The sequence below is a fragment of the Microcaecilia unicolor genome, chromosome 12, assembly GCF_901765095.1.
Source record: "Microcaecilia unicolor chromosome 12, aMicUni1.1, whole genome shotgun sequence".
Taxonomy (NCBI): domain Eukaryota; kingdom Metazoa; phylum Chordata; class Amphibia; order Gymnophiona; family Siphonopidae; genus Microcaecilia; species Microcaecilia unicolor.
In genome coordinates this window covers 20,717,386-20,744,784 of record NC_044042.1, presented here as the reverse complement: position 1 = coordinate 20,744,784, position 27,399 = coordinate 20,717,386, and the positions used below count along the sequence as shown (strand labels likewise).

The 27,399-nt window shown below is 44.9% G+C and overlaps 1 protein-coding gene across 3 annotated transcripts in view; it reads right to left on the bottom strand.

The window, feature by feature from the left end:
* TEAD3 (TEA domain transcription factor 3) overlaps nt 1-27,399 on the bottom strand; it is a 181,443-nt gene that overhangs the window by 85,601 nt on the left and 68,443 nt on the right. For all 3 annotated transcript variants that reach the window (XM_030220895.1, XM_030220896.1, XM_030220897.1), the window contains exon 3: nt 11,814-12,068. In XM_030220895.1, the coding sequence (XP_030076755.1) occupies nt 11,814-12,068 (255 nt within the window). The remainder of the gene's footprint in view (nt 1-11,813; nt 12,069-27,399) is intronic.

The following is a 27,399-nucleotide window of genomic DNA, read 5'->3' as shown; positions in this document are numbered from 1 at the left end:
CAGGAAACAAGATGACAAAAAGCTGATTTCCTAAACATAAACTAGCATCCTACTAGGGTTGAGATTTCCAAATATTCCAGTACCTATCCTCACCTATGATAAAGAGTAATGGGCTTAGGCCGAGCAATGTCAATCTGTTAACGACACAGACGGAAGTGCTGGAATTTGATTTACAGGGTAAGACAAGGGAGTTATCACCACTGCAATTTCCCCCAACTTTTCCTGTACTACCTAGATAGCTAAGGCAAACAGAAAAGGCCAAGGTTAATGTGCTATTAATAGACTCACACTGACTGAGAGGGTTATATTACACCCCTCCAATAAACACACTCCTCAAGCTTCTTTCGATTAACTAGAAGCCCTTGAACGAGAGGTCTTGCTACTCAGGAGTGATCAAAGAACATTTTTTTTTGTTACATTTGTACCCCGCGCTTTCCCACTCATGGCAGGCTCAATGCGGCTTACATGGGGCAATGGAGGGTTAAGTGACTTGCCCAGAGTCACAAGGAGCTGCCTGTGCCTGAAGTGGGAATCCAACTCAGTTCCTCAGTTCCCCAGCACCAAAGTCCACCACCCCAACCACTAGGCCACTCCTCCACTGTTGCTACTATTTGAGATTCTAATTCCACTGGCAACATTCCATGTAGAGGTCGGCCCTTGCAGATCACCAATGTGGCCGCGCAGGCTTCTGCTTCTGTGAGTCTGACGTCCTGCACGTACGTGCAGGACGTCAGACTCACAGAAACAGAAGCCTGCGCAGCCTTCTACATGGAATGTTGCTAGTGGAATAGCAACATTCCATGTAGAATCTCCCATAGTAGCAACATTCCATGTAGAATCTCCAATAGTATCTATTTTATTTTTGTTACATTTGTACCCTGCACTTTCCCACTCATGGCAGGCTCAATGCAGCTTACATGGGGCAATGGAGGGTTAAGTGACTTGCCCAGAGTCACGAGGAGCTGCCTGTGCCTGAAGTGGGAATTGAACTCAGTTCCTCAGTTCCCCAGGACCAAAGTCCACCACCCTAACCACTAGGCCACTCCTCCAAAGGTAGTAAATTTGTGGCTGGTGGAGACAAAGACTGTACAGAAAGTACGGGACAAGAATAGAGAGAATCTATGATAGAGAGGAAGAGATTGAAGAGCTTAGCCGTTGGTGAGAATGGACAGAGTGGATAGAATGAACTATCATCATTTTTATCTGTCTGCCTCTATTGTTCTTTGCCCTTTAGAGAGATCATTGGTTTTTGGGTCCAATATAGGGAAAGGGAAATGGGACTTGATATACCACCTTTCTGTGGTTTTTTGCAACTACATTCAAAGCAGTTTACATAGTATATCCAGGTACTTATTTGTACCTGGGGCAATGGAGGGTTAAGTCCAGAGTCACAAAGAGCTGAGTAGGAATAAATAGAATCTCCCCCATAGTGCCACTGGCTGAATATCGACCATCTCTTAATTTTTCAAAGAAGCCAATTTAGGAACATATCTCTTAAAAGTTAAGAGCGTAAATCTTTTGAATGTTGGGCATATACACACAACATTATTATTTACGTTTTATATATTTTTTTGTGTTTAGTCATATGACTATTTTTTGTTTTGATTTCTGTCTGTTAAGAAATGTTATTTTGGTTTGGATGATTTGACTATTGTAGTTTTGTCTCTACGTCAATATATGGCTTTGTTATGATATTGTTGTAGGAAATTTTAATTTCTTAGTGTTTTTTTTATTATTTATTTATTGGCATTTATTAACCACCTTTATGAAGAGACTCACCCAATGTGATGTACAGCATGTACAGTTTAACATAAAACTTATAATTTTGTTAACAGCATAACAATAGTAAAATAACCAAATATAAACATAAATACAATAAAGGAGGTAAACTTGAGAACAGTAAATTCAAACCTTATAATAGAACTACAGCGAAACAGTATCAAAAATATACACATTTAACAGCACATGAATTCAAATCCATATAATTACGTAGGTTCATTTTGTAAGCCACTTGGGCATTTGCAAGGTATAAATTTACATAAGTACATAAGTAAGTAATGCCATACTGGGAAAAGACCAAGGGTCCATCGAGCCCAGCATCCTGTCCACGACAGCGGCCAATCCAGGCCAAGGGCCCCTGGCAAGCTTCCCAAACGTACAAACATTCTATACATGTTATTCCTGGAATTGTGGATTTTTCCCAAGTCCATTTAGTAGCGGTTTATGGACTTGTCCTTTAGGAAACCGTCCAACCTCTTTTTAAACTCTGCTAAGCTAACCGCCTTCACCACTTTCTTCAGCAACGAATTCCAGAGTTTAATTATACGTTGGGTGAAGTAGTAGGAAGAATCCATGTGAATACAATCACAAACTTTTGCTCCAATGCCAAAATCTTCCCAGATTTGTGACTCAAGATACTTCTGGTTTAGGGGTGGGCAACCTTTATACACAGAGAGTGGCACGAATGTCAGTACTGTCCCCGTGGGGGCCGCAACATTATGTAATGTCGGAAATGGAAATGCACAGAGCTCCTCCATAGACCTTTGATAAATAAATATGTAGAAATTTAGCTAAAATCTACGGAAACAAACTGCTAGAGTGACAATTCTGAAAATATTTGTGGAATACAGTATTTATCATTGCTAAAACTCTACTTAATGGCATTTTCTGTATATACTTCCTATCAGTGGTGTAGCCACGGGGGACCTGAATAGAATAATATATGCTAAGATTTTACCACAATATGATGTTTATGAGCTACTACTACTACTATTAAACATTTCTATAGCGCTACTAGATTTACGCAGCGCTGTACAAATGAACATGAAAAGACAGTCCCTGCTCAACAGAGCTTACAATCTAAATTGGACAGACGAGCAGACAGCTAGGGGTGGGGAAATTGCAGTGGTAGGGGTGATAAGTGAGGGTGTTGAGTAAGAGAGTCATGGTTAGGAGTCGAAAGCAGTAGCAAAGAGGTGGGCTTTAAGCCTTGACTTGAAGACAGCCAGAGACTGAGCCTGACGTACTGGCTCAGGGAGTCTATTCCAGGCATAGGGAGCAGCGAGATAGAAGGAACGGAGCCGGGAGTTAGCAGTGGGGGAGAAGGGGGATGACAGGAGACATTTACCCAGCGAACGGAGTTCACGGGGAGGAGTGTAGGGAGAGATGAGAGCGGAAAGGTACTGAGGAGCTGCGGTGATTTAACCAGAGCTGACATTGTGATGTCATAATGCCTCAGTCCACCAATGCCTAAGAGCCAACCTCATCAGTGATGTCACAATGGCTTGACTGTCCTATACTTAGCTCATACTACTATTAAACATTTCTATAGCGCTACTAGACTTACGCAGCGCTGTACAAATGAACATGAAAAGACAGTCCCTGCTCAACAGAGCTTACAATCTAAATTGGACAGATGAACAGACAGCTAGGGGTGGGGAAATTGCAGTGGTAGGGGTGATAAGTGAGGGTGTTGAGTAAGAGAGTCATGGTTAGGAGTCGAAAGCAGTAGCAAAGAGGTGGGCTTTAAGCCTAGACTTGAAGACAGCCAGAGACTGAGCCTGACGTACTGGCTCAGGGAGTCTATTCCAGGCATAGGGAGCAGCGAGATACAAGGAACGGAGCCAGTACGTGGGGGAGAAGGGGGACGACAGGAGACATTTACCCAGCGAACGGAGTTCACGGGGAGGAGTGTAGGGAGAGATGAGAGCGGAAAGGTACTGAGGAGCTGCGGTGATTTAACCAGAGCTGACATTGTGATGTCATAATGCCTCAGTCCACCAATGCCTAAGAGCCAACCTCATCAGTGATGTCACAATGGCTTGACTGTCCTATACTTGGCTCATAGCAGTGATTTAACCAGAGCTGACATTGTGATGTCATAATGCCTCAGTCCACCAATGCCTAAGAGCCAACCTCATCAGTGATGTCACAATGGCTTGACTGACCTATACTTGGCTCATACTACTACTACTACTACTATTAAACATTTCTATAGCGCTACTAGACTTACGCAGCGCTGTACAAATGAACATGAAAAGACAGTCCCTGCTCAACAGAGCTTACAATCTAAATTGGACAGAGGAACAGACAGCTAGGGGTGGGGAAATTGCAGTGGTAGGGGTGATAAGTGAGGGTGTTGAGTAAGAGAGTCATGGTTAGGAGTCGAAAGCAGTAGCAAAGAGGTGGGCTTTAAGCCTAGACTTGAAGACAGCCAGAGACTGAGCCTGACGTACTGGCTCAGGGAGTCTATTCCATGCCGCTTTACTGCTATGACTGGAATAGTATGGATGCAAGATGCCACGTCATGGTACGTGATTTAGTTCACCCAAATGAGTCAGTCTCATATTTTATTGGAAATAACTGATAAGTTCTTTCAGAGTCAAGTGTCCACCCAAACCCTTGGAATCCCATGAAAGTCATTACATCACCAATAGGTCAAGAGACTGACACCAGCATTTTTCCAAGGAGATAAAGTATTTCAAGGAAGACTGATCAAAATCAAAAGCTTGTTAGCAACTTCTACAGTTTCCATATGGGATGCGTCAGAAGCAAAGGGGGAAGAAACAAGTCCTGAGATGGAAGTGGTGGAGACCAGCATTGTAGTGGAATCCAAATCAACACGAACGTACCTAAATCTGCAGTACCCAAGCTGCAAAGGACTCAAATACAAATCAACTTACGCATCCAGTTTTTCCTACATAAGCACACAACTGTGGAACGCATTACCAAAAGCCTTGAAAGCTACGAACGACCACCTAAACTTCCGGAAAACACTAAAAACTAACCTGTTTAAAAAGGCATACCCTACCGATCCAACATAAATGCCTGATCTCTGCAACACAACAAAACTAAAGAACGTAATGGACAGAACACAACTCTTCCGTTGTACGATTCCCTAGTGTGGCTGTGACGCATGAACTTTATCTTACCATAACATCACTTTGTATTCCGGAGTCTGTAACGCCTCTCCGGTACTATGTAAGCCACATTGAGCCTACAAATAGGTGGGAAAATGTGGGATATAAATGTTAACAAATAAATAAATAAATGCCTGACACAGATATAGAAGGCAATGGTAGGAAAGGTTTGAGGGGGGGGGGGCAAAAGACAAAGGGGAGAGGGGAGAACAACCAACACTTGCACAAGAATGGTAGTTTATCATTGACTGCTGCTAGTATGTGACGGTAGATAAATACCCGAATGGTCTATCCAGTCTGTCCTACACTCACTACCAATTCATGATTAAATCAACAATGAGCGTGATATTATATACTTGATCATGGTCTTTGTTTGGCATTTCTGGGCCACAGACCGTAGAAATCCATTCATCGCTGTCTTTTATGTTCCAACTACCCATCTTGCCATTTACGGGACCCAGACCATAAACGTTTGCCCAGCGCTGTCCTCAGTTCCAGCTACTGAAGTTGCCGTTGAAGCCCTTTTCACCCATCCTAAACTGGACTGCCATATACAGAACACTGACCTACAAAGTCTGGCCGGCACTGGCCTTAGTTCGCCATAGCCAGAGTCGCCATAAGTACATAAGTATTACCATACTGGGACAGATCAAAGGTCCATCAAGCCCAGCATCCTGTTTCCAACAGTGGCCATCTAAGAGTCACTCGACATATCCACACACACACACAGCCATTTAAGGGTTTTTTTTCATACCATCCATTTTCTAAATAAAGATCCTCTGTGTTCATCCCATGCCTTTTTGAATTCAGTCACCATTTTTGTCTCTACCACTTCCATCAGGAGAGAATTCCAGGCATCGACCACCCTCTTTGTGAAAAAAAATTTCCTGACATTACTTCTATGTTTACCACCCCACAACCTCAGCTCATGTCCTCTAATTTTACCGTTTCCCCTTCTCTGGAAAAGATTTCTTTCTATATTAATACTTTGCAAGTATTTAACCGTCTGTATCATATCTCCCCTGTCCCTTCTTTCCTCTAGGCTATACATATTCAGATCTTACAATCTCTTCTCATATGTCTTCTGGCACAAACCCCATATCATTTTTGTTGCCTTCCTCTGCGCATTGCTTCTAGTCTTTTTACATCCTTAGCAAAATATGCCCTCCAAAACTGAATGTAATACTCCAGATGGGACCTCATCAGTGACTTGCACAGGGGCATCAAAACCACCTTTCTTCTGCTGGTTATGACTCTCTCGAAGTAGCCTAGCATCCTTCTGGCTATGGCCACTGCCTTGTCACATTGTTTTGTCACTTTAAGATCCTCGGACACAATCACCCCAAGGTCCCTCTTCCTCTCTGTGCATATCAGCATCTTCTAGGGCATTCAGCTCTCTTGGATTTCTACTCCCCAAATGCATTACTTTGCACGTCTTTGCATTAAATTTTAACTGCCAAACATTAGACCATTCTTCTAACTTTTGCAGATCCCTTTTCATGTTTTCCATTCCCTCCGGAGTGCAATCAAACAATTCAATCAATCAAATTTATTTTGCAGCACATGGTAAGAGTGTGATTATACATCTCTCCTCATAGAGCGTATAAAGCTACACTGAATGATCACAGCTTAAAATGCGCACAACCTGGAGCGACATTGGGACATATGTTTTGGCTATGCCCTATGGTACTTAATTTCTGGAAGACTATTGGCACTCATGTTTCAAGCTTGTGGAAGTCATGATGGACCCTAAGGTCACTTCTACTGTTTGATAAACGTAACCTCATTACCCCCACTCCAAAAGGCTTCGAAAGTTTGGTGAAACGATCTGTACCAATGGAGAAAAACTGTAGCTTTCAATGTTGGCTGCTCCCAGAACCGCCTTCTTTATCCTAATGGTGTATACCAATGATCGTGCAAGCGTCTTTGGAACATCACGAAGTTTCAAACTTAGATCCACCACTGGGAAAACGAGGGAAGGGACCCGGGAACCCCTGAGTTTACCATCCTAGAAGCTGGAGAAGAAAAGGCCTTTATCTCCTAGCCTCTCAACAAGATTCCCCAGGTACAGAAGGTAACAATCCCTTTTTTTTTCCAAGTAAAGAAAGAGAGAGAAAGACTAATGGGCTCACCTCCTACCAGCTGGAGACTGAGCAAATACTGAGGCTAGGGTCACATGGCCAGGGCTCTTATTGGCTCTCTAGAGTCAGAAGTTTCTCAGTCTCCACCTGCTGGAAGGCGTGCACAACCCATCAGTCCAATCCTGGGCCAGTCTGGAGGGACGCTAAGAAAACGATTTTGCTCTATCTGGGAACCTTTTTGGAGCTCGCTCATCTCAACTGCCTGGTGTTCCGGCTGCACCAGAATGAGGCTTGGAACGTACGAAGAAAGGCAGTTGGTGCACCAGAATGAGGCTTGACATGCCCAGAGAGGCCTCTTTCAGTGAATTCCAAGCCTCATTCTGGAGATACCACAGATTCTGACTACACTCCTGTGGGAATCCCACGGCAACTTCTTTCATCCCCATGGAACTTCTTTCATACCCATAGGAACCCGTGGGTTCTGCGGGATTCCCGCAATCCCCATTCCTGTGCAGCTCTCTACCTACCACGCCCTTATCACGCAGTAAAAGAGCGCTGAGGCATTCCGTGGCAGTGTTCTGCTTAGAACGCACGTCTGGGGGCAGAGAGTAGGCATGCCTGCACAAATCACGTAGCACAGGTACATTACCGCATGCTACCTGATTAGCGGAGTAGCACGGAAGTCCTTACCGCCTCCTAAATAGGTGGCAGTAAGGGCTTCCGGTGGTAATGGCCATGCGCTACACGTGGCCATTACAAAAAAAACCCCAAATGCATCCATTTTACTGCCACGCTAAAAATGGCCACAGCGTGGGAAACCCAAGCGCTGAGACCAGTGCTGGCCACTTTTTAGCACCAACCCCTACATTTGTAAACTGTGTACCCTGACTTATGTTTTGGATAGGCTGTACCTTTGTTGTTTTTCTTATCTACTTATGTTTAGCTAATAAAAATTAGTATTCTAGTCATTTCCACGCGTATTTGGACTATGTTCAGACTATGCGCTATTCTATAAACATGCTCCAATATTTTTTTTTAATAATTCATGTTTATTGGCATACCAATTAACACAGTGATATACATAGTCAACATGTGGTTATCACAACAGAAATTCCAGTTAACATTTAAGAAAGTTGTGCCCTTTTTTTAATTTCCTCCCAACTCTCCCCCTTTACCTAACAGCCTAACCCTCGCCACCCAAACCCCTCCCCCTCTCCTCCCCCCCCCCCCTCATTCTTAACAGTTCTGTCATGTACTTCACAGGTAGGCTGCACAGACAGCACACATACATGCAGAGAGTATTTATTTATTTATTGCATTTGTATCCGACATTTTCCCACCTATTTGCAGGCTCAATGTGGCTTACAGAGTCTTGTTATGGCATTGTCATTACAGGATATCAGATACAGTTAGTGATGTGCTAAGATTAAGTAGGGGAAAAGAAAATAAAGTACTGTACTCATCATTTATACCACAGTAACATTAATAACGTGATAATGTACTCCTCGAGACCTCACAAGACCAGCACCAAATCAGACCACGTTATACAAAGCATCAAAACATTTTCCATATTCATTCCTGAGAGTTCTCTGCTACCGTCGAGAGGAACGCAGAGAAACTCAACTAGCAGGCAAGCAAGCTGTTCCCCACAATAGCACAGTCCTACGGATAGATGCAAAGTGGAAGATCTATAGTTTTCCACTGTTTTGAAGATTTGACGTGTAGTGTTGTAGATCACGTTCCGGCTACATTACATGGAGGATACAGTGAGCAGGGGTTTTTTTTACAGTTAGAGCAAAAATAGATGTTTACTTTCAATTTTACTGTACCTGCTGGCTTAATGCTGCTATTAATCGGAAGGTATTTTATTGACGGACTTACTGCTATCTGAGTTTCCTGATTCTGGATAGGTATTTTGGATTTGTAGATTGTCAGGCTGACTGACATCAACGCTTCACCAAAGACCGATTGGCCGAGGTGGATATCGGAAATACTAGCCAGAAGCAAAACATGGCAAGTAAAGCTGGTTAATGAATGCTTCTCCCTGACGCAGTTACAGCGAAACAGGGGCTCCGATGGGTGGACAGATAAGTGCTCGACTAAGATAAGATTATATTGAGTATTACAGAATTAAATTATATGCCAAAAAAGGAAGGAGGTTTTGAGTCAATGATTGAATAATGCAGCTCAAAGGATTCTGTTAGAGCTGATCTTTTCTAAGATCCTTTCTCCTCATTAAAACAATCCTCATTGAATGCAATTTTCCTTGGTATCTGATAAGAATATAGTCACAAAATACTTCACTGGATTTAATCATTTAAAGTTATGTTTTTAGGGAGAAAAGTTTAAAACTCCATGAAGTGTGATAATTTCAGCTGGGAAAGCAGTACAGCGAAGGTGAAGTGAACGCTGAGCTCATCCTTCTGAAAGACGTTTTGTCTCTGCTTGTGGTCAGTTGTGTAATATGGAGGAAATCTGAGATACTGGAAAATATTTGTGAAAATGACCTGCAGTGCTTCTCAGCTCAGTCCTGAGGGCACACCAAGCCATTTGAGTTTTCAGGATATCCACAATGAATTTGCATGAGATTAATTTGCATACACTGGAGACCCATGATATGCAAATTTGTTTCATGCATATTCAATGTGGTAATCATGAAAACCCAAGTGACTAGGTGCACCTCCAGAAGAGGGTTGAAAAGCACTGATCTAGGGTAGCTAACCCTTAAAAGACTACCGTCAAACCAACTCCACATTTCAATAGCTGCTTTGCATGATTATGGATACTTTTCTCATACATATGTGCTTATATCAGCAGTTCCCAAACTGTGCTCCGCGGTGAACTCTCAGGGGTGCCACAGCAAATCCCGCCTCCCTCCCATTCGAACCGTTACTGCTCCCCCCCAGTCCAGAGTCTGCCTCCTCTCTGTCCCCACTCCCTCCCCCCCCCCCCCCCCCCCCACATACACCCATCCCTGTCACTGCTGCTTTACATGATCAGCAGCAACGGTGCCAGAACAAGCTACAGCCACGGTGGCCAGACTCTTCATACACGCGGTTGACAATCCTGCCCCCTCGAACATGACTTCCTGCTCCGGTGCACAGCCGGCAGCCGCAGGTATGGGAAGTCCAGTCCCCTGTGGCTGCAACTTGTTTTACCGCTGCTGCTGCTCATCTAGAGAAGCAGCAGCAGCGGCAAGGATGGGTGGGTGTGGGGGGAGCGGAGGCGGAGAGGAGGCAGACGCTGGACTGGGGGAAGAAACAGAGAGGGGGCTTAGACTGGATGGAAGGGGGAGTGCAAGTAAGGGCAGAGGCAGAGGCTGGATGAAAGTGGCAGAGAGGGAGGGATGGACGGAAGAAAGCAGGAGTGCAGACATTTGATGAAAGGGGGAGAGAAGGAGGGCAGATATTAGATGGAAGGGGACAGAGGAGGGCATGCATGGGAATGCAGGTGTTGGTGGCTGAAGCATGCCACCGATTTGCTTGCTGCACAAGCAGCATGGAGCTCTGGCCTCAAGCAGCTGGTGGGGCTTAAGCATCCCTGCCAGCAAAGGTAGGACTCAATGCTGGTGGGGTGGGGTAGGCTGGGGGGAGACTTGAGAGGAAATTTGTAGCCTAGGGGCGCTATGATCCGAGAAATTTTGGGAAACACTAGCTTATATCATAGCTGATAAAGAAAAGCAAAGGGTGACATTCACAGCTTCCGTAATTAGATGATCCATATGCAGAATTAGAAGCTGACTGAAACCAGAGGTTTTGGTCCTGTCTGAAACCGAATCTGCGGTCGAAATCTGCAACTCATTTTCGGCCAGAACTGGATTCACTCCTGCTCATGCCATTCCCAATTCCAAAAAGGTGGCTGTGACCTCCTGTGGCAGTCTCACGAGGCTGCTACCATTTTCACAATGCAGCCAGCGGGGGCTATTGCCTCAAACAGGCCACTAGACCACTGGGGATTTTAAAAGGTAGGCTCGGGGAGGGACTATGAAGGGGGGGAGAGGGGGGGGTTCTATCGGTGGGGGAGGGGAGCGCTGGCTCGGGTGAAGGATGGGTTTGTGGTGGGGGAGGGGGCAGGGCTCGGTCTTGTTTTCCGCTGAAAACGCACAGGCGTTTTTGGCCGAAACCCAAACCAAAACTGAAATTCATTGGCCTCTAATCAGAAGACGGTATGACATGTCAGGGCCATTTAGTAAAGGGGGCGATTCTATAACCGAGTGCCACAAGTGAGGTGCCTAGAACCCCCTCCCTACTCATCTTCAAATCTTTGCTCAAAGCCCACCTCTTCAATGTTGCTTTCGGCACCTAACCTTTATACCTTTCAGGAAATCTAGACTGCCCCTATTTGACTGACTGTACATTTGTCCTTTAGATTGTAAGCTCCTTTGAGCAGGGACTGTCCTTCTATGTTAAATTGTACAGCGCTGCGTAACCCTAGTAGCGCTTTAGAAATGTCAAGTAGTAGTAGTATACGGTGACTTGAGCACTAACCCTACAACAGCATCTTGACACCAAGATTCCGTTATGAATCCCTCCCCCATGAATGCCCCCTTGCATTTATTGGTTGCCTACATTATAGAATAGCAATGAGAATGCCGCCTGCCATTTACATGTGCAAGTGTACTTTTACTCGTAGTAATGGCGCTTACCTAAAAGTAGACGCACAAATGACGCCTACATTTAGGTGATCAGTTCTAGAATGAGGGGGCTGTATGACTAAATATGGATTATTAAACACATTGGAAAGCATTCAAAATCCTTTGAGAAGCCCAATCACCACAACAGCTCTGATGTACTGACTAAACAATTTCACTCACCGTACATCTTCCCCTCATCGGATAGGATGATTTTGCGCCTTCCACAGGGGGGGTAGATCGCCAGTGCCTCCTGGAAGCTCTGCTCGATATCTGGACTCCACACCCCTTCGGCATCATTGTCCAAACCCTTCTCCATGCCATCCTGTCCGTCTTCCCGCCCCTCTCCGGGGCTGCCATTGGCATTCCAGCTGTTGGAAGCTATTGTGATGGCTACTCTGGGCTCCAACCCTGAGCCCCGAATGGCAACTCCAGAATCTGTTGAGAAACACATGGAAAGAATGGATTAATATATACTTTGAAACCGTAAAAAACTGAAAACCCTACTCTCTGACAAGTTTTAGCTATTTATGATCTATACGAAGTCATGCAGAATTGAATTCTTAACACCCACACTCCCTGGCTTCCTCCTTTTCTTCCTGCTTGGTGCAGCCTCTTACACTGTAAACCACTTTTTTTTTTGTTACATTTGTACCCCGCGCTTTCCCACTCATGGCAGGCTCAATACGGCTTACATGGGGCAATGGAGGGTTAAGTGACTTGCCCAGAGTCACAAGGAGCTGCCTGTGCCTGAAGTGGGAATCGAACTCAGTTGCTCAGTTCCCCGCACATTCCATATAGAAGTCAGCCCTTGCAGATCACCAATGTGGCCGCGCAGGCTTCTGCTTCTGTGAGTACGTGCAGGACGTCAGATTCACAGAAACAGAAGCCTGCGCAGGCTTCTACATGGAATGTTGCTAGTGGAATAGCAACAATCCATGTAGAATCTCCAATAGTAGCAACATTCCATGTAGAATCTCCAATAGTATCTATTTTATTTTTGTTACATTTGTATCCCGCGCTTTCCCACTCATGGCAGGCTCAATGCGGCTTACATGGGGCAATGGAGGGTTAAGTGACTTGCCCAGAGTCACAAGGGGCTGCCTGTGCCTGAAGTGGGAATCGAACTCAGTTGCTCAGTTCCCCGCACATTCCATGTAGAAGTCAGCCCTTGCAGATCACCAATGTGGCCGCGCAGGCTTCTGCTTCTGTGAGTCTGACGTCCTGCACGTACGTGCAGGACGTCAGGCTCACAGAAACAGAAGCCTGCGCAGCCTTCTACATGGAATGTTGCTAGTGGAATAGCAACATTCCATGTAGAATCTCCAATAGTAGCAACATTCCATGTAGAATCTCCAACAGTATCTATTTTATTTTTGTTACATTTGTACCCTGTGCTTTCCCACTCATGGCAGGCTCAATGCGGCTTACATGGGGCAATGGAGGGTTAAGTGACTTGCCCAGAGTCACAAGGAGCTGCCTGTGCCTGAAGTGGGAATCGAACTCAGTTGCTCAGTTCCCCGCACATTCCATGTAGAAGTCAGCCCTTGCAGATCACCAATGTGGCCGCGCAGGCTTCTGCTTCTGTGAGTCTGACGTCCTGCAGCCTGCGCAGCCTTCTACATGGAATGTTGCTAGTGGAATAGCAACATTCCATGTAGAATCTCCAATAGTAGCAACATTCCATGTAGAATCTCCAATAGTATCTATTTTATTTTTGTTACATTTGTATCCCGCGCTTTCCCTCTCATGGCAGGCTCAATGCGGCTTACATGGGGCAATGGAGGGTTAAGTGACTTGCCCAGAGTCACAAGGAGCTGCCTGCGCCTGAAGTGGGAATCAAACTCAGTTCCTCGAACCTCAAACTGGGATATGTGCGGTATATAAACTGTAGACTAGATGAGAGATAAGTGGGTAGGAACTTCTCCTACCCAGTCATCTCCCACTGAATATCGGTCCCACTATATTTTCATAAACTAATTAAACAAATGTCTAAGGGCCTGCAGAAGCCCCTTCTTGCTCACCCCGGACTGGCTCCCATCAATTTTCCTTGCAAGGTGCCTGCTGAGGGTCCCATCACACTATGGCCTACAATCGCTCTCATCATTTACACTGCTTAGCATCATACGATCTTAGGGTGGTCAAACAGATCAAAAGGGCGACAGTTAAAACCAGAAGGAGAGAAATGGAGAGAAGAATCTTGACGTAAGGAGTGAAAGGAGATGGGAAGGAAGGAGATGAAGTTAAGTCTAAGATGACAAGTGCTGTGCACTGCCATGCAATAAAGTGCCGGATTCAGTTCCTAGGTTGCAACCTCTACTCCCTGGGTCAGTTGGGGTTAAGGATAATGTGCGAGTGGGGGAAATCAAAGCCCATGGCTACAAGGTTCTGAAGGGAGCCAAGCTACATGGCCCCGGGTCCAGAATGATCACAGTAATGACCCAACTGAGTATTCTGGAAAAGGAGGGGGAATTATCAAAGAGGGGAAAATCCCCAGGTAGCGTAAATAGCACCTGATCTCAGCCTGATTCTGATTGATCTAGATAGTAAAAGAGCATAAGGTACAAAAAAAAGGGGGTGGGATGGGGGGGGGGGCTTGCCTCCCCTAGAAGTAATACCATTACTATGGATGAGGCGGTGTGATTTTAGAAACTGGTACTGTTTTGGGGCAGGAGTGACTACGGGTTGTTCCTGCCCCATGCTGGACCACCAGGGATGCCCTGTCGTATGTTGGGAGAAAGTGAAAAGTTTTCCTAAACGCATTTTGAGACCCTCACAACTACACCACCAGAGATTTCAGTTGGCGAGAGTTATTTTTATGGTGCATTTAAGCTGCTCCCTCGGGGACACTAGTTCATGAATTACCATCCGATTCTTTGGGAGGATGTTACTACCACCTATGGAACATAAGAATAGCCATACTGAATCGGACTAATGGTCCATCTAGCCCAGTATCCTGCTTCCAATAGTGGCCAGTCCAGGTCACAAGTACTGGCAAAAACCCAATTGGTAGCAACATTCCATGCCACCAGTCCTAGTGATAGCAGCGGCTTCCCCCATGTCCATCTCACTAACAGACTGTGGACTTTTCCTCCAGGAACCTTTCCAAACTTTTTTTTTTAAACTCAGAAACGTTAACCACTGTTACCACATGCATCCTCTGGCAGCAAGTTCCAGAGCAGAACTATTCTCCGAGTGAAAAAAATATCTCCTCCTACTTGTTCTAAAAGTATTTCCATCTAATTTTATTGAGTATCCCTTGGTCTTTGTACTTTTTCAAAGAGTAAAAAAGTCGATTCAGTTCTACCTGTTCGACACCACTTTATACACCTCAATCGTATCCCACTCAGCCATCTCTTTTCCAAGCTGTAGAGCCTTAACCTCTTCAGCCTTTTCTCATATGGAAGGCGTTCCATCCCCTATCATTTTGGTCGCTCTTCTTTTAACCCTTTCTAATTCCGCTATATCTTTTTTGAGATATGGTGACCAGAATTGAATGCAATACTCATGGTGAGGTCACACCATCGAGTGATAGAGAAGCATTATAATATTCTTGGTCTTATTTACCATCCCTTTCCTAATAATTCCTAGCATCCCGTTTGCTTTTTTGGCCGCTGCAGCACACTGGGCAGAAGATTTCAGCGTATTGTCTACAATGACACCTAGATCTTTTTCTTGACTTCTAACTCCTAAGGTGGACCCTAGCATCAGGTAACTATGATTTGGATTATCCTTCCCAATGTGCATCACTTTGCATTTACCACATTCAATTTCATCTGCCATTTGGATACCCAGTCTTCCAGTTTCCTATGGTCTTCCTGCAATTTTTCCACAATCCGATGTGTTTTGACAAACTCTAAATAGTTTTGTGCCATCTGCAAATTTAAATCACCTCATTTGTCATTCTGTTTTCCAGATCATTTATAAATCTGTTAAACAGCACCAGTCCCAGTACAGATCCCTGCGGCACTCCACTATTCACCCTCCGCCACTGAGAAAAATGGCCATTTAACTCTACCCTCTATTTTCTGTCCAATAACCAATTCCTAATCCAGAGAAGAACACTGCCTCCCTATCCCACGACTCCTTAATTTTCTCAGGAGTCTCGCCCGAGGACCTTTTGTCAAATGCTTTTTGAAAATCTAGATACAGTACATCAACCGGCTCACCTTTATCCACATGTTTATTTACGCACTCAAAGAAACGAAGCAAATTGGTGAGGCAAAACGTCCCTTGGCTGAACCCATGTGGACTCCGTCCCATTAAACCACGTTAGCCTATGCTTTCCGTTATTTTAGATGGTGTTACATTTCCTGAAATAACGCAACTTGCAAAGTTTAACACAAGTTGCATTATTCCATTTACATAATGATAAATTGCTTTGCCTGAATGGGACACAGCTTATTATTTTACAGCATAAGTTGGAGCAGATCTTTTGGGTGCTCAAACTGTGTTACTGGCATGTTATTGCTATAATGCAACTTAATAAATAGGCCCATTAGACTGTAAGTTCTTTAGAGACAAGGAAATAACCTACGGTACTTTGAACTACAACGCAAAAGCAGGCGCAACACCCCCCCCCCCAATTTTATTTTTTTAAACATCTCTGAAATAGAGCAAAAAAAAATCAAACAATATTGGTGAGGAAAAGAAAGTTTAGAAAAGAAAACGGGTGTTTAGGGGGAGGAGCAATGGGGGACACTATCTGCATTGCCCTTTTTTTTTACAATCCCAGACCTGCTCATGCCAGAGGCGTAGCCAGACTTCGGTGGGAGGGGAGTCCAGAGCCCGAGGTGAGGGGGCACATTTTAGCCCCCCCCCTGTGCCGCCGACTGGTCCCAGCCATTATCGACCCCCCCCCCAACTTTGACAACCCCTGCCGACGACCCTCTCCCGCCGTTGCCTACCTTTGCTGGTGGGGGACCCCAATCCTCGCCAGCCGAGGAGGTCCGCTTCGTCCCGCGAAGGCTTCGTTCTGTTTCTGACGTCCTGCACGTTGTACGTGCAGGACGTCAGAAACAGAACGAAGCCTTCACGGGCCAAAGAGGACCTCCTCGGCTGGCGGGGATTGGGGTCCCCCGCCAGCAAAGGTAGCCCACAGCGACGGCGGGGGAGGGTTGGTGGCAGGAGGGGGGGGTCGAGAGGGTCGTCGGCAGGGGTCCAGGGACAAATCTACGGGGGCCCAGGCCCCCCCAGGCCCCACGTAGCTACGCCACTGGCTCATGCACATTGGAGGAGATTCTATATATGGTGCTGAAATCAGTGCTGACTAAGCATATTCTATAATCGGCACCTAGATTTAGGCACAGATTATAGAATAAGCTTAGTTGATATTTCAGCGCCTAAATCTGCGCGCATCCATTTACACCAAGTAAAACATGGCGTAAATCCCAGCGCATAGATTTAGGCGAACTGGGTCAGATTCTATAACTAGGCACCTAAATTTCATAATGCCCAAGAAACGCCCATTTCCCCACCCATAACCATGCCCCCTTTTTGCCTGCGCGCATTAGAAGTTCAGCACACATCTTTACAGAATACGCTTAGCGAGTTGTGCACCTAAACCGTAATCAGTGCCAATAGGTGCTCATTAGCTTGTTAAGTTTAAAGTTACGTGCGGTGTTACAGAACCCACGCTGATTTCGCTGCCTAAATCTAAGCACACTGTATAGAATCCGCAGGATTGTGTATGAAAATCAGAGTAACTTCTCTTTCCTCATGTATGTCCAGATGATCTAAACAGGATAATTGCGCATCCTGCTCTTACTGAAGCAGGACATAGAAACATTTCTTTAAAATCAGGGCTGCTCTGTATAAAGCAGGACATCAATGAGATTGAAGGGGGGCAGACTCAGGAAAGATGTCAGGAAGTATTTTTTCACGGAGAGGGTGGTGGACGCTTGGAATGCCCTCCCGCGGGAGGTGGTGGAGATGAAAACGGTAACGGAGTTCAAACATGCGTGGGATATGCATAGAGGAATCCTGTGTAGAAGGAATGGATCCTCAGAAGCTTAGCTGAAATTGGGTGGCGGAGCAGGTGGGGGGAAGAGGGGGTGGTGGTTGGGAAGCAAGGATAGGGGAGGGCGGACTTATACGGTCTGTACCAGAGCCGGTGATGGGAGGCAGGACTGGTGGTTGGGAGGCGGGAAATACTGCTGGGCAGACTTATACGGTCTGTACCAGAGCCGGTGATGGGAGGCGGGACTGGTGGTTGGGAGGCGGGAAATACTGCTGGGCAGACTTATACGGTCTGTACCAGAGCCGATGATGGGAGGCGGGACTGGTGGTTGGGAGGCGGGAAATACTGCTGGGCAGACTTATATGGTCTGTGCCCTGAAAAGGACAGGTACAAATTCAAGGTAAGGTATACACATATGAGTTTGTCTTAGGCAGACTGGATGGACCATGCAGGTCTTTTTCTGCCGTCAACTACTATGTTACTATGTTACTATCTGTTCACCTTAGAACATCAGCCTGAAAAGTCAGAAATAGGGGGAGCCGGTGGCTCTCCTGCCTCACTGCTGAGGACTGTCGTTCTGTTAGTCACAGGACCCCCAGCACAGAAGGAGGAGGAAAGGCAAAGGTTAAACACAAGAACCGAGGTCCATCCAGCCCAGCATCCGGTCTTCAACGGTGGCCAGTCCAGGTCAGTAGCACCTGGCACAGCCCCAAAAATACAGTTCTTTTCCAGAGATGGACAATGGCTCTCCCAAATCTGGGTAATCATTTTTTTTGTGGACTTTTCCTCCAGAAAGTTGCCCAATTCTCTTTTCAATCCCCTTAATGTTGGTCCCTTTGACCACATCCTCTAGAAACACATTCCACAGAAACTTTCTACGATTTGATTTCAATCTGCTGGTCCCTAGTTTCTTGGAGTGTCCTTTTGTGTTTTTTGTGTTGTTTAATCGCTCCATCTCACTCATGATTTTATAAACTTCTCTCATTTCTCCTCTGTCATATTTTCTCCAAGCTGAAAAGCCCTAAGCTTTTTAGCCTCTATTCATGTGTCCCATCATTTTTATTTCCCTCCTCTGAGCCTTTCTAGTTGCACTATATCCTTCTCGAGATGCAGTGACCAGAGCTGCACACGGTCTTTCAAGGTGTGGATCGGGAACGTACCAAGTCAGGATTGGGGCCCGTCCCACCCACTGCACCGCAGCCATGAAGAGCAATGGACGGAGAAGCGATTTTGGCGTTCCACCTTCTTTGAGACCTGTGCAGCCACACCACTCTCACAGCGCTTGGTATGACTCTGGTGTGGACACACCAGGGACCTAATACAGAGGTCAAATGATATTCTCAGTTTTGTTTTCCATCTCATTTTAGATAATCTCTTACATTCTATTTGTTTTATTAGCAGCCGTAGCACACTAGAAGCAAGGAAAGTGTGAAACAGACTGAAGGAAGTAGAAAGGGAGTCGGATGAAAGACCGGGGGAGACTCAGGAAACAGAGGTAGGGGACTGATGCCCAGATGATTGAAAGCCATGTGCTGTTCCAAACAGCACTCTAAAAATAGCGCTGGAACAGCATGGCCCTGGTGGTCTACTGCTCCCACCAAACCCCCACCCTGAGCCGTGACACGGGCCTGGAGGTCCAGCGGACCTTCAGGCCCCCCAACTCAAGTTTGGGAGGGCTGGAGATCTGGTGGGTCTTCAGCCCCCTTAACCCCTCAAGCATCCCCCCAAGAAAAGACCCGGTGGCCCAGTGGGCCACGAATCAAGCCCCCCCCCCCAACTTGGTGGTCTAGTGGCCCTCTTCCCTGCCCTCCCCCCTGTACCTTTGTTGGAGGAGTGAGGTAGACGCCTTCCTTTTCCAGCAGCACCGCTAGACCAACTGATCAGGGAGGGCTTGATTCACGGCCCACTGGGCCACCATGGCTTTTCTTGGGGGGAAGCTAGGGGGATTAGGAGCCCCCATGTCGCTAGCTAGGGGGATTAGGAGCCCCCATGTCACTAGCTTGGGATGCGGGGGTCAGGGTTCCTGCTCCTGTGGGGGGGGGGCTGCATTGGGGGGCTTGCTAGCATGCAAAAGCATGATGGACAGGGCTCACCATTCCTCCCCAATGGTCTGCAAACCTTAATGCCAGCTCCGAGCTGGCACAGGGTTTGCCACGCACAGCGTGCCAATGTTTGGGGAGGAATATGTTTAGAATGAATCTGCATGCTGCTTGCACTAACAGCCCCGTTTTGCGTGCATTTGGCATGCTAGTTGCATTCAGAGCCCGCAAGTGCGTTGTTTCACGCGCTCGGGGGCTCTGATAATGGGGCGGTAGCAAACGCAGGTGCTAGTACGGCACTAATAGCCTCTAGCGCCTGCTTCTGATCATCGGCCCACGAGTGAGTGACAGAGGGTGTGGGTGAGGGACCGAGCCATAGAGGTTGGGCAAGAGTACGGCTGAATAAGGCAATAAAGAAGCAGGCAATAAAACACGAGGGAGATCCAGCTAGAGGTTACTGTGCTAGACAAGCGCCATTACATGTATGTTCACTGATATGTGAATCATTCCAAACACTGGGGAAATATTGGAGGGAATACTGTAATACGCAGTAAATCCAGATGCACAGTTGGATATTATGACTCAGCTGCATCATTGTAACCAAATGTTTTCTGAACTCTTCACTTTTCTCTCTTTCATTGTTACTTTGTTCTCCGTTTCCACCTTCTACTGCATATTTGAGCTTGACAATCTACCACCTAAATAAACCCTTCTAGGGAAGGCAAACACACAAAAATACTTTCTTTCCCTCATAAGCGCAAATGAAATCTTTAATAGGCAGCCCTAATTTATCTGTTTACTGCCGTGGTCTTCACCATTTTTAAGGCGGGGGCCGCAAAATGGCAGAAGGACTTCAAAGTGAGAGCCAGGACCAGTGCTGGATAAAATGGATGGTGCCTAGACCCAGGGTGATCGGGGGGAGGGGATGGGGGCTCCCTCTCCAAAAACATAGCCTGTCTAGCTGTTGAGGCGCACACAGAGCAATATCCTATATATCCTATATAATAAAAAGCACCTCCAACATTCTGAAGCTGACTCTGTGGCACTGTGGCAGTGTAGGGTTCGTAAGTCTGAAGTTCAGCGTTTCATTGGCTCTCACTGTCAACGAAGAACCAATCAGACAGAATGGAACTTGGAGGAGGGAAGTGGAGTGGATTGAATCTCTAATAAAGAATCATATACAGGGAGGTACGAACATCAGTGGAGGCAAGTGCACAGAATGGAAGGGAAGACAAACATTTAATCACTTTGTCACTCACACACATCACATACACACACACAGACATCACACACTCACGCTCAATCACTCTGTGTATCTCTCTCTTACACTGTCACTCTCAGTCTCTCACATGGGCAACTGTATGTTGCATTCTCACGAGTAAGGAGCTCTTCTGATGTGATTGTTAAACTGATTGAAGGGCCTGAACAAGGAAAACTTTTACCACATTGTAACCCAGTTTACACAAAAAATATTGTATATAAAGAAATCTTACACATGTAAACAACAATTATATTCAGAATACAACTGTGGAAACATTAATGGCAGGAACTCATTACATTGCTAGCGCCCGTTTCATTGCGTTAAGAAACGGGCCTTTTTTACTAGTGTGTAAATAAAATGAGGTTTAATTCTGCTCCAACCCTGATTGCAGCCGCCAACACTCTCTTCTCCCAATAACACGCTCTCCCCCAACCCAGTCCCAATCAGTCTCATCTCCCACTAGCCTCTCCTCCCCATCCACTGTCATCATCCTGCCCATGGTTTCTCCAAACTGTGCCTCCCCTTGGGTTTGCTAATGCCTCTTAACCTTTTCCAGAGTCTTGCCGCAGGGACTGCCTCTGGACAGCTGTTCTGTGTTCTTCTAGAATCACGTGGCTCTTGGTAAGTTTGATCCATTTGGTGTCCAAACTTCTTCACTGTTTGCACAGTCTCACAAGAATAGTGTGGGCGTTTGTACATTGCATAATCAAACCCACAGTCCTGAAGGAAAACAGAGCAGTTGCTGTGGAGACGGTGCCAGCAGAAAGCCTTAGGACAATGTGGGGAGGGGGGGGGGGAGTGTTACTGGTGATGAGGGCTAGGGAGCCACAGTTAAGGTCAGTGTAAATTGCCACTGCCCCAGGTCTTGCAACGAACACTAGTTTATTCATATCTCAAGTAAATGTCAAATGGTGAATGTTAAATGGTGATCGATGCCTAGAACAGCCTATCAACTGAGGTCTAGAAACATTCTCCATCGGCTGCAAGACGCATGGTCTTTGGCTCACGTGAGACCTCTTTTCTTCCAGAGTGATCAGGTGTGGCTCAGTGCTCATCAGTATTGAAGCTAGCGGGTCAGGCAGGACACCATTCTTAGTATATTCTGTACGAACATAAGCATGCTTAGCACAAATACAGAACACTGGCAAAGCAAGGATCGAGGTGGGAAGCAGAGTAAAAGAGGACCTGGGTGCTGGTTTAGATTTAAAACGAATCGGAGAACATTTTTCTTCACTCAACGTGTAATTAAACTCTAGAATTCATTGCCAGAGAATGTGGTAAAGGCAGTTAGCTTGGCGGGTTTAAAAAAGGTTTAGATGGCTTCCTGAAGGAAAAATCCATAGACCATTATTAAAATGGGGAAATCCACTGCTTATTTCTGGGATAAGCAGCATAACACGTTTTGTACTTTTTTGGGACCTTGCCAGGTATTTGTGACCTGGATTGGCCACTGTTGGAAACAGGATGCTGGGCTTGATGGACCTTTGGTCTGTCCCAGTACGGCAATACTTATGTACATATCTATATGGAATGGTTGATGGACCAAAAAGGAGAAAATAATAAAGTGACTGCATTGAGCTCCCAGAGTCAGGTGGAATCAAGGGGGTGGTGGGACTTAAATTCTCAGATTGTAAGCTCCTTTGAGCAGGGACTGTCCTTCCTTGTTAAACTGTACAGCGCTGCATAACCCTAGTAGCGCTCTAGAAATGTTAAGTAGTAGTAGAAATAATGAACAGAGAGGGAAGCATGGGAGGGAAAGAGATGATCAGCCTCCCAGAATGGGCAGGAGGCGAATTTGACTAAACTTCCCAGGAGAGAAAGAGAGATGGAGCAACTTCCTGCAGGCAGCCTTGCTTGTCTGCCTCACAGCTGGGAGCTCTGTTTGGACAATGGGTGACAGAAAGGAAAAGAAAGGTCAGAGGCCAAAATAAAAGCTGTGTAGGTAGTGAAGTTTATAAAGATGGGAATATCTTTAGCAAGAACAGGGTAAGGTGGGGACAATTGCATGGAGTGCCAGACAAAAGAGCTCCTAACTGTTGACACTATGTTTCTTCCTTCTCACTTTTCTGTTGATATTTCTGATTGTTTTAGGAACTTTTCACTGCCTTTGTGATGTCACTGTTTGTTTTGTTTTACAAGGCAACCTGCTTACCCTGTGCATTTCACATGCATTCTATTGGCCTCTGGCCTCCTGTCTCATAGCAAGACTTACATTTGTTAAAATTCAAGAAAAGCTACAGTAAACAAATTAAAGACCTGCACATGCCACTGTTCCTATAGGCTTCTCTAGAACCAAGACTACCACTACCTAGACAAAACAGCTAGCACTCACTAAAACATACATGTTTACTTTTACTTTTCTTTCTTTTTTAATAAAGTTTTTTTCAAAAGAATTTTTTGTATGAGTACCCTCAGTAAATTCCACTGTTTACAGGCAATTAGGTTTCTATTGCCCAGTGGCATAGCACTTTTTCATTTTTGTGTGTGTGCTATTCATATCATATAGTGATACAACTACGAAGTTTTAAATGGACTAAACTAGCCTAATCGATCAAACGATCGTAAGCATGAACTTATCTTAATCGTTTTGTCGGCGTTCTCACTGAGTCCTAGCTTCGCTGACTCAAGGAACAGGAACCGTAAACCTCCAACTGCCTTCCCTTGAAAGCGCCCGACACCGCGGGTTTCAAATGTCTTTCCTCGGGGACTCGGGTTAAAGCCGTCTTCTCTTAATGAAACAACGATAAAGATAAGTTCATGCTTACGTTCGTCTGATCAATTAGGCTAGTTTAATCCATTTAAAACTTTGTAGCTGTTTCACTATATGATATGGAATTTACTGAGGGTACTCTTATACAAATAATTCTTTTGAAAAAAACTTTATTAAAAAAGAAGTAAAAGTAAACACATTGATGTATGTTTCAGTGGGTGCTAGCTATTTTGTCTAGGTAGTGGTAGTCTTGGTTCTAGAGAAGCAGATTCGATTTTTTTACCAAAGACTGGGGGGATTTTTTCTTGTGTATATTCGACTGTTCCTATATGTTCAGTTAATATAGCCTGAAACTTTAATATTGATTTCTCAAATAGCTTTACATAAAATGGCCATTGAGCACCTGGCACCTGCTTTTTAAATATATGTTTGCATGCCTACAAGATCATGCATACTTATGTACACCTTGGGGTAAGTTCTATAAGTGGCGATCGATGCTGAAAGTTTTACACGCTGAGCGCTATTCTATAATGGGTACATGTCCTTTATAGAACAGCACTTAGAGAATAAACTGCACCTAACTTTAGGTGCTGCTAAAAGCTGGTGTAAATTAGGCACAGTTCCGCTGAATTCTGCATCTCTGTGCGTAAAATTCTGGAACGCTACTACCATTACTACTACTTATCATTTCTGTCGCGCTACTAGACGTACGCAGCGCTGTACACTTGAACATGAAGAGACAGTCCCTGCTCGACAGAGGTTACAATCTAATTAGGACAGACAAACAGGACAAACAAGAGATAAGGGAATATTAAAGTGAGGATGATAAAATAAGGGTTCTGAACAAGTGAATAAGGGTTAGGAGTTAAAAGCAGCATCAAAAAGGTGGGCTTTTAGCTTAGATTTGAAGACGGCCAGAGATGGAGCTTGACGTACCAGTTCAGGAAGTCTATTCCAGGCATATGGAGCAGCAAGATAAAAGGAACGTGGAGGAGAAGGGTGCAGATAAGAGAGATTTACCCAGTGAATGGAGTTCCCGGGGAAGAATGTAGGGAGAGATGAGGGTGGAGAGCTACTGAGGAGCTGCAGAGTGAATGCACTTATAGGTCAATAAGAGGAGTTTGAACTGTATGTGGAAACGGATAGGAAGGCAGTGAAGTGACTTGAGAAGAGGGCTAATATGAGCATAATGACCCTGGCGGAATATTAGTCGTGCAGCAGAATTTTGAACAGATTGAAGAGGAGAGAGATGGCTAAGTGGGAGACCTGTGAGAAGCAAGTTGCAATAGTCTAAGCGAGACGTGATAAGAGTGTGGATGAGGGTTCTGGTAGTGTGCTCAGAAAGGAAAGGGCGAATTTTGGTGATATTATAGAGAAAGAAACAACAGGTTTTAGCAGTCTGCTGAATATGTGCAGAGAAGGATCATTATAGAATATGACATGCATGTAAATCCTAGTTAAGGACAATTAAAGCCAATAATTGGTTATTAGCAGCCAATTATTGGCACTGATTGGATTGTTTCAGCAATTAAGTTGCACAGGCAAATCGGCTACATGCACTGATGTGAGCATGCGACTTTAGCCACCATTTATAGAATGCGGGGAATTGCGTGTAAGTGTTCCCAGGGTCCTACTATCGTCTGGATGGAGTTGTGTAGACTCACATTTTATATAATACACAAGTAAATGAATAGCATACACACACACACGTTTCCACCAGCTTTGGAGCAGATCCAAGCATGTGCATCGTTGAAGGTGGTTCTGGGAATCTATTTTATAGACGAATACAGGCATTTATGTTGCCTTTATGAACCAGGCTTAAAGTGGGCGTCTTTGGGGAATTCTCATGAAGGTTCCCGGTTATAAAATGACTCCCCCCATGCATTGGTTATGTTTTTATTTATTTATTTGTTGGGATTTATTAACCACCTTTATGAAGAGATTCACCCAAGGCGGTGTACAGCAGGTACAGTTTAACATAAAACTTACAATTTTGTTAACACAACAATAGTAAATATTGCCAAATATAAACATTAATACAATAAATGAGGTAAACTTAAGAGCAGCAAATTAAAACCTAAGAATAGGACTACCATGAAACAGCACTGAAATTCAAATTGTTTTTCAAGTTTTTCATACTTAAGCGCACAACTGTGGAACGCACTGCCAAAAGCAGTAAAAACTACGCTCGACCACCTAAATTTCCGGAAAGCACTAAAGACAGAACTGTTCAGAAGAGCATACCCCACCGACCCAACATGAAATACCTGGACACCTGCGACACAATGTAACCAAAGACCGTAACGGACATTACCTGACTCTTCCTCCCCTCTCCCTATCTAAGCTCCCCTCAATTGTACCTACCATAGATGTACCTCATTCTACCACAATATCGCTTTGAATTAATCCAAACCATGTTATTTGTTCAGACCGGAATCGGCTAACGCCGTTAACGGTAATATGTAAGCCACATTGAGCCTGCAAAAAGGTGGGAAAATGTGGGATGCCAATGCAACAAATAAATAAATAACAGAGATATAATAAGATGTCAGCATATTAATGAAACATCTAATAACATAGTAACATAGTACATGATGGCAGAAAAAGACCCGCACGGTCCATCCAGTCTGCCCAACAAGATAACTCATATGTGCTACTTTTTGTGTATACCCTACTTTGATTTGTACCTGTGCTCTTCAGGGCACAGACCGTATAAGTCTGCCCAGCACTATCCCCGCCTCCCAACCACCGGCTCTGGCACAGACCGTTCAAGTCTGCCCAGCACTATCCCCGCCTCCCAACCACCAGCCCCGCCTCCGGCACAGACCGTTCAAGTCTGCCCAGCACTATCCCCGCCTCCCAACCACCAGCCCCGCCTCCCACCACCGGCTCTGGCACAGAATAAGCATGCATTAGAAGATTTAAATAACACTGATATGACCTTAATGCATGTACATGTATTATTACCTACCTTAATCCCTCCAGAATCCTTAAGAATGGGGATAAAGTGAGACCCAGTCATATATATATATATATATATATAAATTCTCTTCTATGCTGCCTGTTATGTATGATTAATATGCTGGTGACATTTATCATATTTGTTACATGATTGCTCTACAGTACTGCTAACTGTATATTTCTGATACTGTTTCGTGTTAGTCCTATTACTAGAATTCAATTTGCCATCTCTATATTTACCTCATTCACTGTATTTAGGCTTATATTTGGTAATTTCACTATTGTTATGATGTTAACAAAATTGTAAGCCACCATGTCGAGCTGTAGACCACCTTGAGTGAATCTCTCCATAAACGCGGTTAATAAACCTCAATCCATTCAAAGGGTTCAAAGAAAACACTGCAAAGTTTCATCTGCTAGAAGCCATCACAATATATGTCCTCATAATCACTGCCATACAAAGGATGCACTTTCTACCTCTCTTTGGGCCCAGAATAAAGAGAAAGTGAAGCACACTGATAAAAACATCCGTAACCATCGCAACACAGTTCTGTCAGGATATAAATGAGACCAAAAAACAATGAAAACGGCTCTCTCGTTACTTGTACAACTGGAAGATAATACCATGTTTAATTCTACTTGGTATAACACAGAAACTCAAAAAAAGGTCAAGGCCATGTACAGAATTAAATGAAGAAAATGGACTCCAACACTGGGACAAGAAAGACACAAAACATTTCAGGCCATCGCTCAATGTAATATAAGGACAAAGTCTTAAAAAATCTTAGTCAACAGGTGAAGTCCCAGTCCTAAAAGAACCACTCTCTAGAACAGGATTG